Below are 14,409 nucleotides of genomic sequence, written 5' to 3'. Positions count from 1 at the left end.
CCACTCTGGGATCTCATGTTCTCCATGCCCGAGACACTGGAGGAGCTTTTGAAGGGGCTGTCCTTGCTCCTGCAGGACAGACAGGAGAACGACTGTGATGTCCTCCCTGAGGACTCCTGCATCCTTCTCTTGGCAGTGAGTTATCTGGAAAAATCCCAAGTGTCCTTGTCTTCAGCTTCTGTTGGAACCAGAAGCTTCACGGTGCCCGGTCACTGACCGCTGCCTTTCTTCCAGGTGCTGGCCTTCAAGGACTGGGAAAATGAGGCTATTGCAGCAACATACAGTATCTGGTGGAGCCTGATGCTCTCGAACACAGTGACGCTCTCACTGGTGTTCAGGGCCCTTCTGAATCTGTCGGAGAGAGCTGAGATGGTGAGCAGTGCATTGGAAAGGGGAGCCACATTGGCAAGCAGGGCCTGGGACAGTGCAGATAGTGGGATTCAAGAGGTGGAGTGAGAGCTGCAAACACTCTCCTTGCCCTGGTGGAGCCTGGACGCTGCCTGGGGAGTTTCCAGGCATGGACCTTTCAGAATGACCACTGTGCCTGGGAAGGTCATGGAACTGCTCCACCTAAAGTTCTGCTAAAGCACCTGCAGGTGGTTGGAGCCAACAAGGCTTCTCCAATATCAAGTCCTGCCTTACCAACCCAGTGGCCTTGTAGACTGGAGTGGCCACATCAGTGGACATTGGAAATACAATGACCATCATCTGCCTCGACTTGAGTAGAGCCTTTGAGACTGTCCCTCACCACATCCTTCTCTCTGAAATGGAGCGAGAGAGAGATGGTGGTTGGATGGGTGGACTGTTAGGTGGATGAAGAATTGGTTGATAGTTACATCCAGATGGTCGTGTTCAATGGTTCGATGTCCAAATGGAGATCAGCAGTGTCTGGTGTCCCTCGGTGGTACATACTAGTTTCAACGCTGTTTAAGATCTTCATTAACGACTGTGAGATAGGGGGCACCCTCAGAGAGTTTGCTGAGGACACCAAGCAGTGTGGTACAGAGGACACCAAGCAGTGTGGTACAGGTGACACCCCTGAGGGATGGGACATTATCCAGCGGGACATGGACAGGCTAGAGGGGTGGGGCTGTGTGAATGTCAAAAGGTTCAACAAGGCCAAGTGTAAGGTCCTACACCTGGGATAGGGCGATCCCAATCACAAACCCAGGCTGGGAGATGAATGGATTGAGAGCAGCCCTGAGGAGAAGGACCTGGGGTGCTGGGGAATGAGAAGCTCCACATGAGCCAGAAACATGCACTCACAGCTCAGAAAGTAGAACCATGTCATGAGCAGCATCCAAAGCAGTGGGACGAGCCAGGCCAGGGAGGGGATTCTGCCCCTCTGCTCCACTCTGGTGAGACCCAACCTGGAGCCCTGCACTCTTTTCCTGTGAGGGTGGGGAGGCCTTGGCATAGGTTGACCAGAGAGATCATGGCTGCCCCATCCCTGGGGGTGTTCAAGGCCAGGCTGAGTGGGTCTTTAAGCACCCTGATCCAGTGGGAAGTGTCCCTGCCATTGTCAGGGAATGATAACTGGATGGGTTTGAGGTCCCATCCAAACTGGACTATTCCAGGATTCTATGGATCAGTGGGCTGGTGTGGCCTCACTAGCCCTTCTTAGAGGGTTCCTGCTCTCCCTGAGCAGGGATGATGTGAGGGCTGCACTCCAGGTTCCCCTCAGCTGCTCCAGCCACCAGGCCACCAGACAGCCCTGGCTCCCTCAAAGGCCAGCACACGGTGCCCATGAGCCCAACCTTCTTCCCTCCCCCTGGGACACCCTTCTCCTCCTCCCCCGGGCAGCGACTGCAGTCCCTGCTGCCGGCTCCACTGAGGGCACTGCCGGGAGCCTCTCACCAAGGCTGCTTGTGCTGCCCAGCAACACAGCACGACCGAGGCTCCATCTGGGATATTTCTACCCTCCCTTCCTATCTCCTTAGGTACTTGCACGGTTTCTCGGATCAGCTGAGAACACAGAAGTCATCTTGGCGGCCATTGAGGCAATGTGGAACTCCAGCGTCTTTCAGAAGGAGGTGATAAGACTCATGCGGGATGCGTTCTTGCACAGACCTGCCTTCTGGGTGGTGGAGGTAGGTGGCCCTGACAAGGTTGCCCTGCCCTTGAGCCCTGCCAGACCCTGTTCGTCCCTCAATCCCTCCCAAATCCAGGCGTCTCAGGCACCTGAAGGCACCTGAATAGGGCAGGGAGGGATGGAAAGGGCAGCTGAGGCTCCAGGAGCAGCAACATCCTCTCTTGGGTCTGCCTTCCAGATACCAAACATCATGACGTACATCCGTGAAAGGCTGAAACACCTCAACTCAAGCTCAGACCAGGAGATTGTGGGGTCGCTGCTTTTCTGGATAACCAAGCACTACCCCACAGAAGTCGCCACAACGTTATGGATGAGGTTTCCACCAACTGACAGGTACCAGCTCCAACAGCCTTGAGGGTTGATCCCTGTGGGGAGAGAGACCTGGAGACTCTCTGGATGACAGAGCCAAGAATGTCCAGAGGAGGCCACAAGGAAGATCCGAAGGCTGGAGCACTTCCCACACACAGACAGGCGGAGAGAGCTGGAGTTGTTGAGCCTGGAGAAGAGAAGGCTCCAGGGAGAACTTAGAGCATCTTCCAGCCCTGAAATGGGCTCCAGGAAAGCTGGGAGGGCCTCTTGATCAGGAAGTGCAGGGAGATGAAGAGGGGAAAATTTTTTATCTTAAAGAGGGGAGACTGAGGTGAGACCTTAGGAAGAAATGATTTCCTGTGAGGGTGTGGAGGCCCTGTCCCAGGCTGCCCAGAGCAGTCGTGGCTGTCCCATCCTTGGAGGCCAGGAGAGATGGGCCTTGGAGCACCCTGATCCAGTGAGAGGTGTCCCTGCCCATGGAAGGGGTTGGAACTGGATGGGCTGAAACCCCTTGAAGCCCAAACCATTCCATGATTCTGTCACTCTAAAACTGTAGGGCCCCCTGGGGAGCAGGGCCCTCCTTCCCACCATGCTTTCCACCCCGATATTGGGAAAAAGTTCTTCTCAGAGAGCAAAGGGGCACAACAATGGAACAGGTCCCCAGAGAAGCAGTCATAGCACCAAACCTGATAATAGTCAAGAAGCTTCTTGCCAACACCTTCAGCCACATGGTGTGAGTCGTGCGGTTGTCCTGTACAGGGACAGAGTTTGACTTGATCGTCCCTGTGGCTCTCTTTCCACTCAGGACATTCCGTAATTCTCCATGCGCTCCCAGCCCAACAATGAACACCTCCTTGCTCCTCTCCTGCTTCCCAGTCGAGTCCAGCTGAGGGCAAGGTCCATGTCCTGCAGGGCTGACCCAGGCTGGGATGAGGTGGCCAAGGCTGCCCTGCTGATAGACTGCTCTGCCTTACAGCTCTGCCCTGCCACTCTGGGAGCTCATGTTCTCCGTGCCTGAGACACTGGAGGAGCTTTTGAAGAGGCTGTCCCTGCTCCTGCAGGACAGACAGGAGAACGACAGTGATGCCCTCCGTGAGGACTCCTGCATCCTTCTCTTGGCGGTGAGTTATCAGGAAAATCCCAAATGCCCTCGTCTTCAGTTTCTGTTGGAACCTGGAGCTTCACGGTGCCAGGTCACTGACCGCTGCCTTTTTTCCAGATGCTGGCCTTCGAGGATTGCAAAAATGAGGATATTGTGACAAAGTACAGTATCTGGAAGATTCTGAGGGACTCGAACCCAGTGATGCTCTCACTGGTGCTCAGGGCCCTTTTGACGCTGTCGGAGAGAGGCGAGATGGTGAGCATGACATCAGCAAGAGGAGCGACATGGCTATCAGAGGCTGGGACAATGGGGACAATGGGATTCAAGAGGTGGAGTGAGAGCTCCAAACACTCTCCTTGCCCTGGTGGGGCCCGGGCGCTGCCTGTGGAGTTTCCAGGCATGGACTTTCAGCCTGACCACTGTGCCTGGGAAGGTCATGGAACTGCTCCACCTAAAGTTCTGCTAAAGCATCTGCAGGTGGTTGGAGCCAACAAGGCTTCTCCAATGTCAAGTCCTGCCTTACCAACCCAGTGGCCTTGTAGACTGGAGTGGCCACATCAGTGGACATTGGAAATACAATGACCATCATCTGCCTCGACTTGAGTAGAGCCTTTGAGACTGTCCCTCACCACATCCTTCTCTCTGAACTGGAGAGAGAGAGATGGTAGTTTGATGGGTGGACTGTTTGGTGGATGAGGGATTCCAGGCACAAGCACAGCCTTGGTGGGGAATGAATGGGGAGCAGCCTTGGGGAGGGGACAACTTGGGGTGCTGTGTAATTAGAAGATCCACATGAGCCACCAAGGCCAGAGGAAGACACGGAGATGGTCTGAGGTCTGGAACACCTCCCATATGAGGATAGGCTGAGAGAGTTAGAATTGTTTGGCCTGGAGAAGAGTATCATGGAATCATAGAGTCATAGAATGACCAGGTCGGAAGGGACTCACTGGGTCATCAAGTCCAACCATTCCTAACACTCCCTAAATCATGCCCCTCAGCACCTTATCCACCCATCCCTTAAACACCTCCAGGGAGGATGACTCAATCACCTCCCTGGGCAGCCTATTCCTGTGCCCAATGACCCTTTCCATGAAAAATTTTTTCCTGGAGGAGCTTGAGGCCATTCCCCCTTGTCCGGTCCCCTGTCATTTGGGAGAAGAGGCCAGCTCCCTCCTCTCCATAACCTCCTTTCAGGTAGTTGTAGAGAGCAATAAGGTCTGCCCTCAGCCTCCTCTTCTCCAGGCTAAACAACCCCAGCTCTCTCAGCCGCTCCTCTTAAGACTTGTTCTCCAACCCCCTCACCAGCTTTGTTGCTCTCCTCTGGACACGCTCCCGAGTCACAGCATCCTTCTTATGGTGAGGGGCCCAGAACTGAACACTCAAGTTGCGGTCTCACCAGTGCCGAGTACAAAGGGAGAATAATCTCCCTGGACCTGCTGCTCACACCGTTTCTGATACAAGCCAAGATGCCATGGGCCTTCTTGGCCACTTGTACACATTACTGGCTCATGTTCAGTCAGCTGTCAACCAACACCCCCAGGTCCTCCTCCTCCAGGCAGCTTTCCAGCCAGACTTCTCTTAGTCTGTAGCACTGCATAGGGTTGTTGTGCCCAAAGTGCAGGACTCGGCATTTGGCCTTGTTAAACCTCATGCCATTGGTCTCAGCCCAGCGGTCCAGACTGTTCAGATCCCTTCGCAGAGCCTCCCTACCCTCCAGCAGATCCACACTTCCTCCCATTTTAGTGTCATCTGCAAACTTGCTGAGGGTGCACTCAATGCCTTCATCCAGGTCATTGATAAAGACATTGAATAGGGCTGGACCCAGTACCAAGCCCTGAGGAACCCCACTTGTAACTGGCCTCCAGCTGGAGTTAACTCCATTGACCACCACTCTCTGGGCCATCCAACCAGTTTTCAACCCAGGGGAGTGTGCACCCATCCAGGCCAGAGGCTGACAGTTTCTGAAGCAGAATGCTGTGAGAAACTGTGTCAAAGGCTTTACTGAAGTCCAAGAAGACTACGTCTACAGCTTTTAGAGCAGCCTCGAGTCCTGAAATGGGCTCCAGGAAAACTGGGGATGTGCTCTTGATCAGGGAGGACAGGGAGATGGCGAGGGGGAATATTTTTGAGCTGAAAGAGGGGAGATTGAGATGAGATCTTAGGAAGAAATGTTTTCTTGTGAGGGTGAGGAGGCCCTGGCCCAGGTTGCCCAGAGCAGTGGTGGCTGCCTCTTCCCTGGAGGGTTCAAGGACAGGTGGGATGGGGCTCGGAGCAACCGCATCTGGTTTAAAGACATCCCTGCTCCCGCAGGGGCTTCGACTGGATGACCTGTAAAGGTCCTTTCAAATACAAACAGTTCCATGATTCTGTAACCTTTCCACTACAAGGAAATTTGCTTTTTCATACAGGCACGAAAAATGCTGGGTCTCCTCCCATACGTGATGGAAGTCATGAATGATGGCAATAGCGACATCGTGTTGAAGGCCCTGCAGATCATTTTAAGAGTGACGGGTCACCTGAAGATGGAAGTCAGACCTTTTGCTGTGCAGCTGACAGAGAAGCTCCTGCCTGTCTTTAATCATGTAAGGATGATGATGGAGCCTGGTCCTGCAGCTCAAACATGCCAGACGCACCCGAGGCAGAAGCTTCTAGTCCCCCCGACTCCTGTGGGAGACTGAGAGGAGATCTGGGGAAGACATGTTTTCCTGTGAGTGTGGGGTGGCCCTGGCCCAGGTTGCCCAGAGCAGTCACGGCTGCCCCATCCATGGAGGGGTTCAAGGTCACGATGGCTTTGAGCAACCTGATCCAGTGGGAGGTGTCCCTGCCCGTGGCAGGCGGTTGGAACTGGATGGGCTTTGAGTTCCCCGCCAGCCCAAAGAATTCTATGATTTTATGATTTTGAGGTTGTCCTGTGCAGGGACAGGAATTGGGCTCGATGATCCTTGTGGGTCTCTTCCAGCCTAGGACATGCTATCATTTCGTGCTTCACTTTGGGCAGAGAGCTACTGGTGCTGAAGTCCTGTTGTCCTTCTCCCTACCAGGAGTCCTGCAAGGTGAGAGAGATCTCCATCATCCTCTTCAGAGACCAAATGAAGAACGTGGTGCGCAGGAACAAGAAACAGATGAAGGACAATGTGCGAATGGCCCTTCTCCCGCTCTTCTTTCATTTGAACGATGAAACAGAGAGGGTGGCCAAGGTATGGAGGGAAGAGCCTCCAAGGCATTTGGGTCAGGGCACGTCCCAGCTTCCTAAGGGCACCGCAACAAAGTCAAGAGGAGGGGGACACGTGGTTGTGGTGCCATCTCCCAGCTTCTACTGCTCCACAGGCATCCGAGGAAGCGCTCCTGGCTGCAGCACAGTTCCTCAGATGGGCGCAGCTCAGACATCTCATCCAGACGCAGCAGACGTGGAGTATTGCGGAATGCTTGGTGAGGACATCTCCTAAAGTTTGGGCGATGGCTGCCTCACGTGTCTGGAGTGTGGGTCTCGCCTGCCCTGCTCCAGGCTGGAGCCCACAGCCCCCTGATCCAGTGGGAGGATCTTGCCCATGGCAGGGGGATGGAACTGGATGGGATTGGAGGCCCCTTCCAGCCCAAGCCATTCCAGGATTCCATTCCCATACCCCTGTGCTCTCTCCAGCTGGCGCGGCACAGGAGCAAGGCTGAGGAATACTTAGATCGGAGCGTGCCGTACCTGAAGGATGCTCAGAAAGACTTGCGCTTGGCAGCTGTGAGGTTCATCGGTGAGCCACCACCCCTGGGTCTCTCTTTTGGTACACCCTGGCCCCAGTTCCCACCACGGCACTGGGGAGCAAAGGGATCTGACGGAGCTCTGTCCCTAGGGCTTGCTGCGCGACATCTCAGGGACCAAAGCCCAGAGAAGACATCAAAGATCTGCTGCGGTGAGGAGGCGCAGGGTTGGGTTAGCCAGGGGTGGTGGGAAAGGAGGCAGTGAGTGAGCAGGGTGCCACCTTGCCTGGTCCTGCTCCAGGATACGTGTCTGGGGCAGTTGGGGCATTCCTGCACAGCAGCTCTCTCCTGGCTGGGGCTGGTGGGGTCTGGATGGGATGCTCAGGGGTCTCTGTAGACACGGGGCTTCATCTCAGCTCTGTTTGTTTCCACCACAGTCCTTGAGCCCATGACAGAAGACAGTGACATCGCAGTCCGTTCCCTGGCTACACAGACCATCCTCATCGTGAGCCGTCCAAGGCAGCAGTCAAGAGCCAGGCGCATTCTGCAAGCGCTGTGCTCCTGGGGCCTCTGAGCCAGGCAGAGGTGCTGGAAGTGCCTGCAGGGAGAGAGGTCATGGAATCATAGAATCACAGAGTCATCAAAGACCTCTAAGCTCATCCAGCACAACCATCGGCCCCACCCACCGTGCTGAATAAACCACGTCCTGAAGAACCACCTCTATGTGGCACGGCGCTGTTGTGTCGAGGGTCGGACCAGATGGTCTTAGAGGTATTTTGCAACCTTAATGATTCCATGGTCCCACGATCTACATGCTGTCTGAACACCTCCAGGGATGGGGACTCCACACCTCCCTGGGCAGCCTCTACCTGTGCTTCTTCATTCTTTCAATAAAGAAATTGTTCCTCATATCCAGCCTAATCCTCCCCTGGTGCAACTTGAGGCTGTTTTCTCTCATTCTGTACATTCTTACTTGGGAGAAGAGCTCAGCACCCACCTCACCACAATTTCCTTTCCGGGAGCTGCAGAGAGTGATGAGGTCTCCCCTCAGCCACCCCTTCTCCAGGTTAAACAGCCCCAGGTCCCAAAGCCATACCCAGAACCCTGGGGTTCCACCCCTTCGCCAGCTCTGTTCCCTTTTCTGGACATGCTCCAGCCCCTCCATGTCCTCCTTGGAGCGAGGGGCCCAACACTGAACATGGAGGGGACTCTTTGGCTGCTGCCCAGTTCCCAGGGGTTGCACGGGGCTGGGTTTGGGATGAGGGGGGCTCTTTCCCGAGGACACGGGGGAATCCACCCACCTGTGTGGGGCTGTCCTGGCACCTGTGGGGATTTGGGGTGGAGGGGGTCCCCCACGTGCACGCTCGCACCTCCTGCCCTTCCTGTCCTCCGTGTGCGCTTGTGTCATGGAATGCGGGATGGGTGGGAAAAGGCGGGGGGGGGAGGTAAGGGGGAGGCACAATTTCTGGTGTTGGGGATGCAACTTTATTTGAGGGAAAGGTTGCCATCACAAGAGGCAAAATTCTTCCCTAATGCTTCCCGCTTGGAAGTCAACCCTGGCATTTTGTGGACACTGTGTTACAAGCAGAGCTGCCCGCTCCGCCTCCAGACCTGCCTCCAATGCCTCATCCACTGTTTTCAACCCTTCCTAAGTCTCTCCGATCTCCCTTTTCCTTGAGCTGCCGCCCGTGCAGCTGCTGCCAGGGATGGATCACCAACGACGCTAAAGACAAACAGGGCACATCCCAGGGAGAGACCATAACCACTCCAGAAATCACCCTCCGCTCATCGTTACAGACGAACCCTGAAGATAAGTGGCGCCTCTCGAACTGTGGGAGGCTCACCAGGACAGGCTTTCCCGGGAAGCATCTGGATTTGCCGAGGGAGGAAAGTAGTCCATAAATCCCCTTGTTTGTTTTCTGTGAGCCGTCTAAAAGAAGCCCACTGGCTGCTTCTCGGCTCGGCTGTAAGGAGCTCCAGCAGTTTTCTCAGCCTGGGGTGGGGGGGGAGGCTGGGTTGGAGCTTTCATCAAGAGCAGGACCAAGTTCTGCCACCCCCTCATCCCCCGCTGCCAGACCAGTAGCCTCCTCGGTCAAACTCCAAAAACCACTTTCCCTACCGGCCCAACAGCCACGGAGCAGCTGGAATCTCAGCCTCTGGCCCCGGGCATGAGCATCCTCTAAGCTACTTCGCCAAATCTCCTTTTTCCCTTCCCCCTTGGAATGGATTCCCCTTTTTGGAGGACCCCTCGGGGCTGCTCCCCGTCCCTGTCCCCCCCGAGGGAGCCTCGGCGGAGGGGCCCCAGAGGTGGAATCCTTCCCTGTTCTCTCGCTGCCGGGACAGTAGCCGCGACCAAGTCACAAAAGTGACCTGAAGTACTTCTCCCCCTGCCTTCGACTCTGGGTCAACCCTGGAATATTTCTGCATGTTCTGTTTCACCCTCTCCAACCATTCTGTTGGAGTCTCCTCCTTATTCTGCCGACTGTCAGATACCGCACTGGCACTCTGTCCCCCTGCTACAGCTTCTCTTATTCCCCCGATGGCCGCATCTCTCTCCCTGTTAAAGGGGCACCAGAAATCCTGTGCCCCCTTCCACTCCTGTCAAGGGAACTCTCTCAAAGGGAACACTCCTGCCTCCTGTTCTTTCACAGAATCACCAGGTTGGAAAGGACCCACTCGATCATCGACTCCAACCATTCCTAACACTCCCTAAACCATGGCCCTAAGTACTTCATCCACCCGTTCCTTAAACACCTCCAGGGAAGGCGACTCGACCACCTCCCTGGGCAGCTGTTCCAGTGCCCAATGACTCTTTCTGTGAAGAATTTTTTTCTGATATCCAATCTGACCCTCCCCTGACGGAGCTTCAGGCCATTCCCTCTTGTCCCGTCCCCTGTCACTTGGGAGAAGAGGCCAGCTCCCTCCTCTCCATAACCTCCTTTTAGGTAGTTGTAGAGAGTAATAAGATCTCCCCTCAGCCTCCTCTTCTCCAGGCTAAACAACCCCAGCTCTCTCAGCCGCTCCTCATAAGACTTGTTCTCCAGCCCCCTCACCAGCTTCGTTGCTCTTCTCTGGACACGCTCCAGAGCCTCAACATCCTTCTTGTGGTGAGGGGCCCAGAACTGAACACAGTATTCAAGGTGCGGTATCACCAGTGCCGAGTACAGAGGGAGAATCACCTCCCTGGACCTGCTGGTGACCCCATTTCTGATCCAGGCCAAGATTCCATTGGCCTTCTTGGCCCCCTGGGCACACTGCTGGCTCATGTTCAGTCGGCTGTCAACCAGCACCCCCAGGTCCTTCTCTTCCATGCAGCTCTCCAGCCACTCTTCGCCCAGTCTGTAGCGCTGCACAGGGTTGTTGTGCCCCAAGTGCAGGATCTGGCATTTGGCCTTGTTAAACCTCATGCCATTGTTCAGATCCCTTTGCAGAGCCTCCCTACCCTCCAGCAGATCCACGCTTCCTCCCAGCTTAGTGTCATCTGCAAACTTGCTGAGGGTGCACTCAATGCCTTCATCCAGGTCATTGATAAAGACATTGAACAGAGCTGGACCCAGTACCGAGCCCTGGGCCCTATATATTTTTTTAATGATAAATAATAAGGACATTACATGTCAATAAGGACATTAAATGTCCTTATTTGGCATTGTTTACTGGCCAGAAGCCAACCATTCTTCCCGGTTTTCCACAACAACCTTAAAATTAGACCTTGGAATGTAATGGAATGCCCCCATGCCGAGGCTCCGCCCTTCCCTCGAGCTTCAGCCACCTTTAGGCCCCGCCCCTGAGCCCCGCTACTCATTCCAAGGCTCCGCCCCCGGGCCCCCTCCCCATACGAGGCTCCATCCTCTCCACGAGGCCCTGCCTTCTCCCTGGTGGCTCAGGCACATGTAGGCCCCGCCCTCTCCTCGAGGCCCTTCCTCCTCATCACGAGGCTCCGCCCCTTCCTCACAGGCCCCGGGGTGGGTGGGGTCTCCTGGAGGCTGACACCGGTAAGCGGGGAGCACGGCTGCCGGGTGCCCTGGGAGCTCAATGGCTGCGCCCTCACAGGCCCAGCGGGGTCACCCTCCCCCCAGCCCTGCTCCTCCCTCCCTCCTCCCTCTCCCCATCCCTCAGCTCCCCCTCGTCCCTCTCATCCCCTGGCATCTCCCTCATTTCCCCCCTCCCCCCCCTCCCCCCCGTTCCCTTTGCGCTCCCTCATCCCCGCCCACCCTTCATTCCACTCTTCTCCCATCACCCTCTTCACCCCCCTCTCATTCTCCCTCATACTCTCCTGTGTTCTTTTTAATTCCCCTTCTCGCCCCTCACCCACCCCCGGCATTCCCTTCCCCCCCCTCGCCATTCCTTCCCGCCCCCCCCGGCATTTTCATATCTAGTTCTTGGAGCCAACCTCCGATGCCCCATCCAGACAACAACTGCCTTATCCAATCTGGATCATTGTTATGTTGTCATTTTTTCGTCAAATCCTTCAACTGTTTCAATTGATGATGTATTGATTCAGGGTGATTTGATAAATTAACTGTGCAAACATTTCTACTCTTGTTACAATCGTCTTTGATGGCTGATTAGATAAAAATTGCCATTTTATAATTGTCCAAATCGGTTTCAACTTATTGCATTATTAACCCAACAGGCTGATAAGCATTATTGATGATCAAAAAATCGACAGGCCACCCATATACTACACGATGTGCTTGTCTGTTACTTACTGCATTTTCTATTTTTCCCAGCATTTGTTCTGCTTCTTTTGTTAGTTTCCTTGGTGCTAATATATCCAGGGCCGCCCCCCCCATGTCACCTGCCACATACGAGCCTGGGCTTGCTGCAGTCCAGACCCACCCGACGGGGTCTCTTCGGGGTTCCTGGGCTTCCCCCACTCTGTCAGCTGCCCCTCCACCTCGATCTAGTGCCGGCTGCAGAACTTACCATATCTGCCACCAAACCGCGGTGATTAACCCCCGAACCATATTGATTACCCCAACCCTGCACACCCACGCTGTGTATCTCTGCACTCGTGTTTTCATTTGCAGGGCTCCTTCATGGGCACGTTCTAACCCTTCAGGCGCTGCCCTGAGGAGATCCTCTTGCTCTATGGAAAGGCTGTTGTGGACACATCTCTGTCCCACAAGTGCCCACTGCCTGTCCCTGCCTGCGGGCACAGCACTGCCACGCAGCACCGCTGTGACCAAGCTCAGAGCCCTCAGGCCTTACAGCAAGACAAGGGGTGAGGAGGAGAGTGTGGAAATGGAGAGAGAACAGCTCTGGGAGATCAAGCGCTGGTGCCTGGCAGTGCTGCCGTGCTGGGACTCTTTTCCCCTCTACTCATGCCCACAGGGACTGTTTCTGCAGCTCCAAAAGTGCCATTGAAGAAAAATATCAAGAAAGAAAAGTTGTTGAATATCCCTTCATTTTGTTGAAACACACAGAGAGTACAGCTCCTCATTTACACGTACGATCAGTAAGAAAAGGGAAAGTTCTCAGGAAAAACAAAGCCATCACTGAAGGTGTTTTATTTGGTTTCAACAGAGAGGGAGCGCAGCTCCTCAGTTGCAGAGCTCAGTCAGACAAGAACAGTAAATAATGAAAGAGAAAGGACATCATGATAACTAAAGAAAAAAACAATAGCAACAAAATATACAGAAGCGAGACTGGGTGTGCTATGGGTTACATGAAATCAGCTATGCAGTACATGATGAGCAATTTATTGCTTCAGAAACCCATCCAGATATCAGTTTCCACACTGCATCCTTGAGCTGCTGGTTCCTCAAGCTGTAGATGAGGGGGTTCAATGCTGGAGGCAGTACTGAGTATAGAACTGACACCACCAGGTCCAGGGATGGAGAAGCAACAGAGGAAGGCTTCAGGTAGGCAAATACTCCGGCGCTGATAAACAGGGAGACCACGGCCAGATGAGGGAGGCACGTGGAAAAGGCTTTGTGCCATCCCTGCTCCGAGCAGATCCTCAGCACGGCCCTGAATATTTGCAAATAGGACACCACAATGGAAACAAAACAGCCAAAAGATAGAAGGGCACTAATGCCAAGAAGTCCAACTTCCCTGAGGTAGGATTGTGAGCAGGAGAGCTTAAGGACCTGTGGAATTTCACAGAAGAACTGGTCCACAGCATTGCCCTGGCAGAGGGGCAGGGAAAATGTATTGGCCGTGTGCAGCAGAGCATTGAGAAACGCAGCGCCCCAGGCAGCTGCTGCCATGTGGACACAAGCTCTGCTGCCCAGGAGGGTCCCGTAGTGCAGGGGTTTGCAGATGGCAACGTAACGGTCATAGGACATGACCGTGAGAAGAGAGTATTCTGCACTAAACAAGAACAACACAAAGAAGACCTGAGCAACACATCCCATGTAGGAGATGGCCCTGGTGTTCCATAGGGAATTGGCCATATATTTTGGGACAGTGGTGGAGATGGATCCCAGATCAAGGAGTGAGAGGCTGAAGAGAAAGAAGTACATGGGGGTGTGAAGGTGTTGGTCACAGGCGATGGTGGTGATGATGAGGCCATTGCCCAGGAGACCAGCCAGGTAGATGCCCAGGAAGAGCCAGAAGTGCAAGAGCTGCAGCTCCCGTGTGTCTGTGAATGCCAGGAGGAGGAACTGGGTGATGGAGCTGCTGTTGGACATTTGCTGCCTCTGGTCGCGGGGCACTGTCAGAGGAGGAAAAGATGGTGACAAGTTAGAGCATACACATCTGAGCCAAATCAAAGTTATCTATCATTTTCCTCTCCCAGCTGCCTACACTCTATACATTTTCTCCCAGCCCTTCCTTCAGCTCCGTGCCTGCAGCCCTGCTTGGTGCCGGCTGAATGTGCCGGGAGGAGCAGAGCCTCTGCCACTGGCTGCGAGGAGTCATCCCTGCTCTGCAGCAGGGGGTCATGGGGATGGTGGGGACAGGGGACACTGCTGGGGATCAGCTTTGTCCTGTGGAACTGCTCCTGGTGCAGAAGGGCCTGTCAGCATCTGCACTGCCAGGAGTGAGGAGCTAAGATGGAAGAAGGCAGTCTGAGAGGTCTGGGATTTTACAGCTCCTTCTGCCACCCTGGGCAGTGTTCTTGGATGTCAGAACCCCTCAGTATCTCTGCTGCACTCAGGGACAAGAGAGGGATTCCTGTGAGGCGAGAATATTGCCTGTAGCTCAGTGCAGAGGGAGGGGAGCTGCTCTGTCCCTCACTATTGTTCCCTGCTGCCCTGGGCTTGCACCTTTC

General features: G+C 54.6%; 1 protein-coding gene across 1 annotated transcript; it reads right to left on the bottom strand.

Annotated features, from left to right (window-relative positions):
- Positions 1–12,871: 12,871 nt before the first annotated feature.
- LOC128850791 (olfactory receptor 14A16-like) lies at positions 12,872–13,828 on the bottom strand. Its single transcript, XM_054055806.1, has one exon. It carries the CDS (start codon positions 13,826–13,828, stop codon positions 12,872–12,874), a length of 957 nt encoding a protein of 318 aa, XP_053911781.1.
- Between the last annotated feature and the right edge of the window lie 581 nt (positions 13,829–14,409).

The sequence above is a fragment of the Cuculus canorus genome, unplaced genomic scaffold (assembly GCF_017976375.1).
Source record: "Cuculus canorus isolate bCucCan1 unplaced genomic scaffold, bCucCan1.pri scaffold_73_arrow_ctg1, whole genome shotgun sequence".
Lineage (NCBI taxonomy): Eukaryota > Metazoa > Chordata > Aves > Cuculiformes > Cuculidae > Cuculus > Cuculus canorus.
This window is presented reverse-complemented; position numbering and strand designations above follow the sequence as displayed.

Bases quoted from the DNA above. Each gene is read 5' to 3' on its own strand.
- LOC128850791 (XM_054055806.1), bottom strand. From the start codon at position 13,828: ATGTCCAACAGCAGCTCCATCACCCAGTTCCTCCTCCTGGCATTCACA.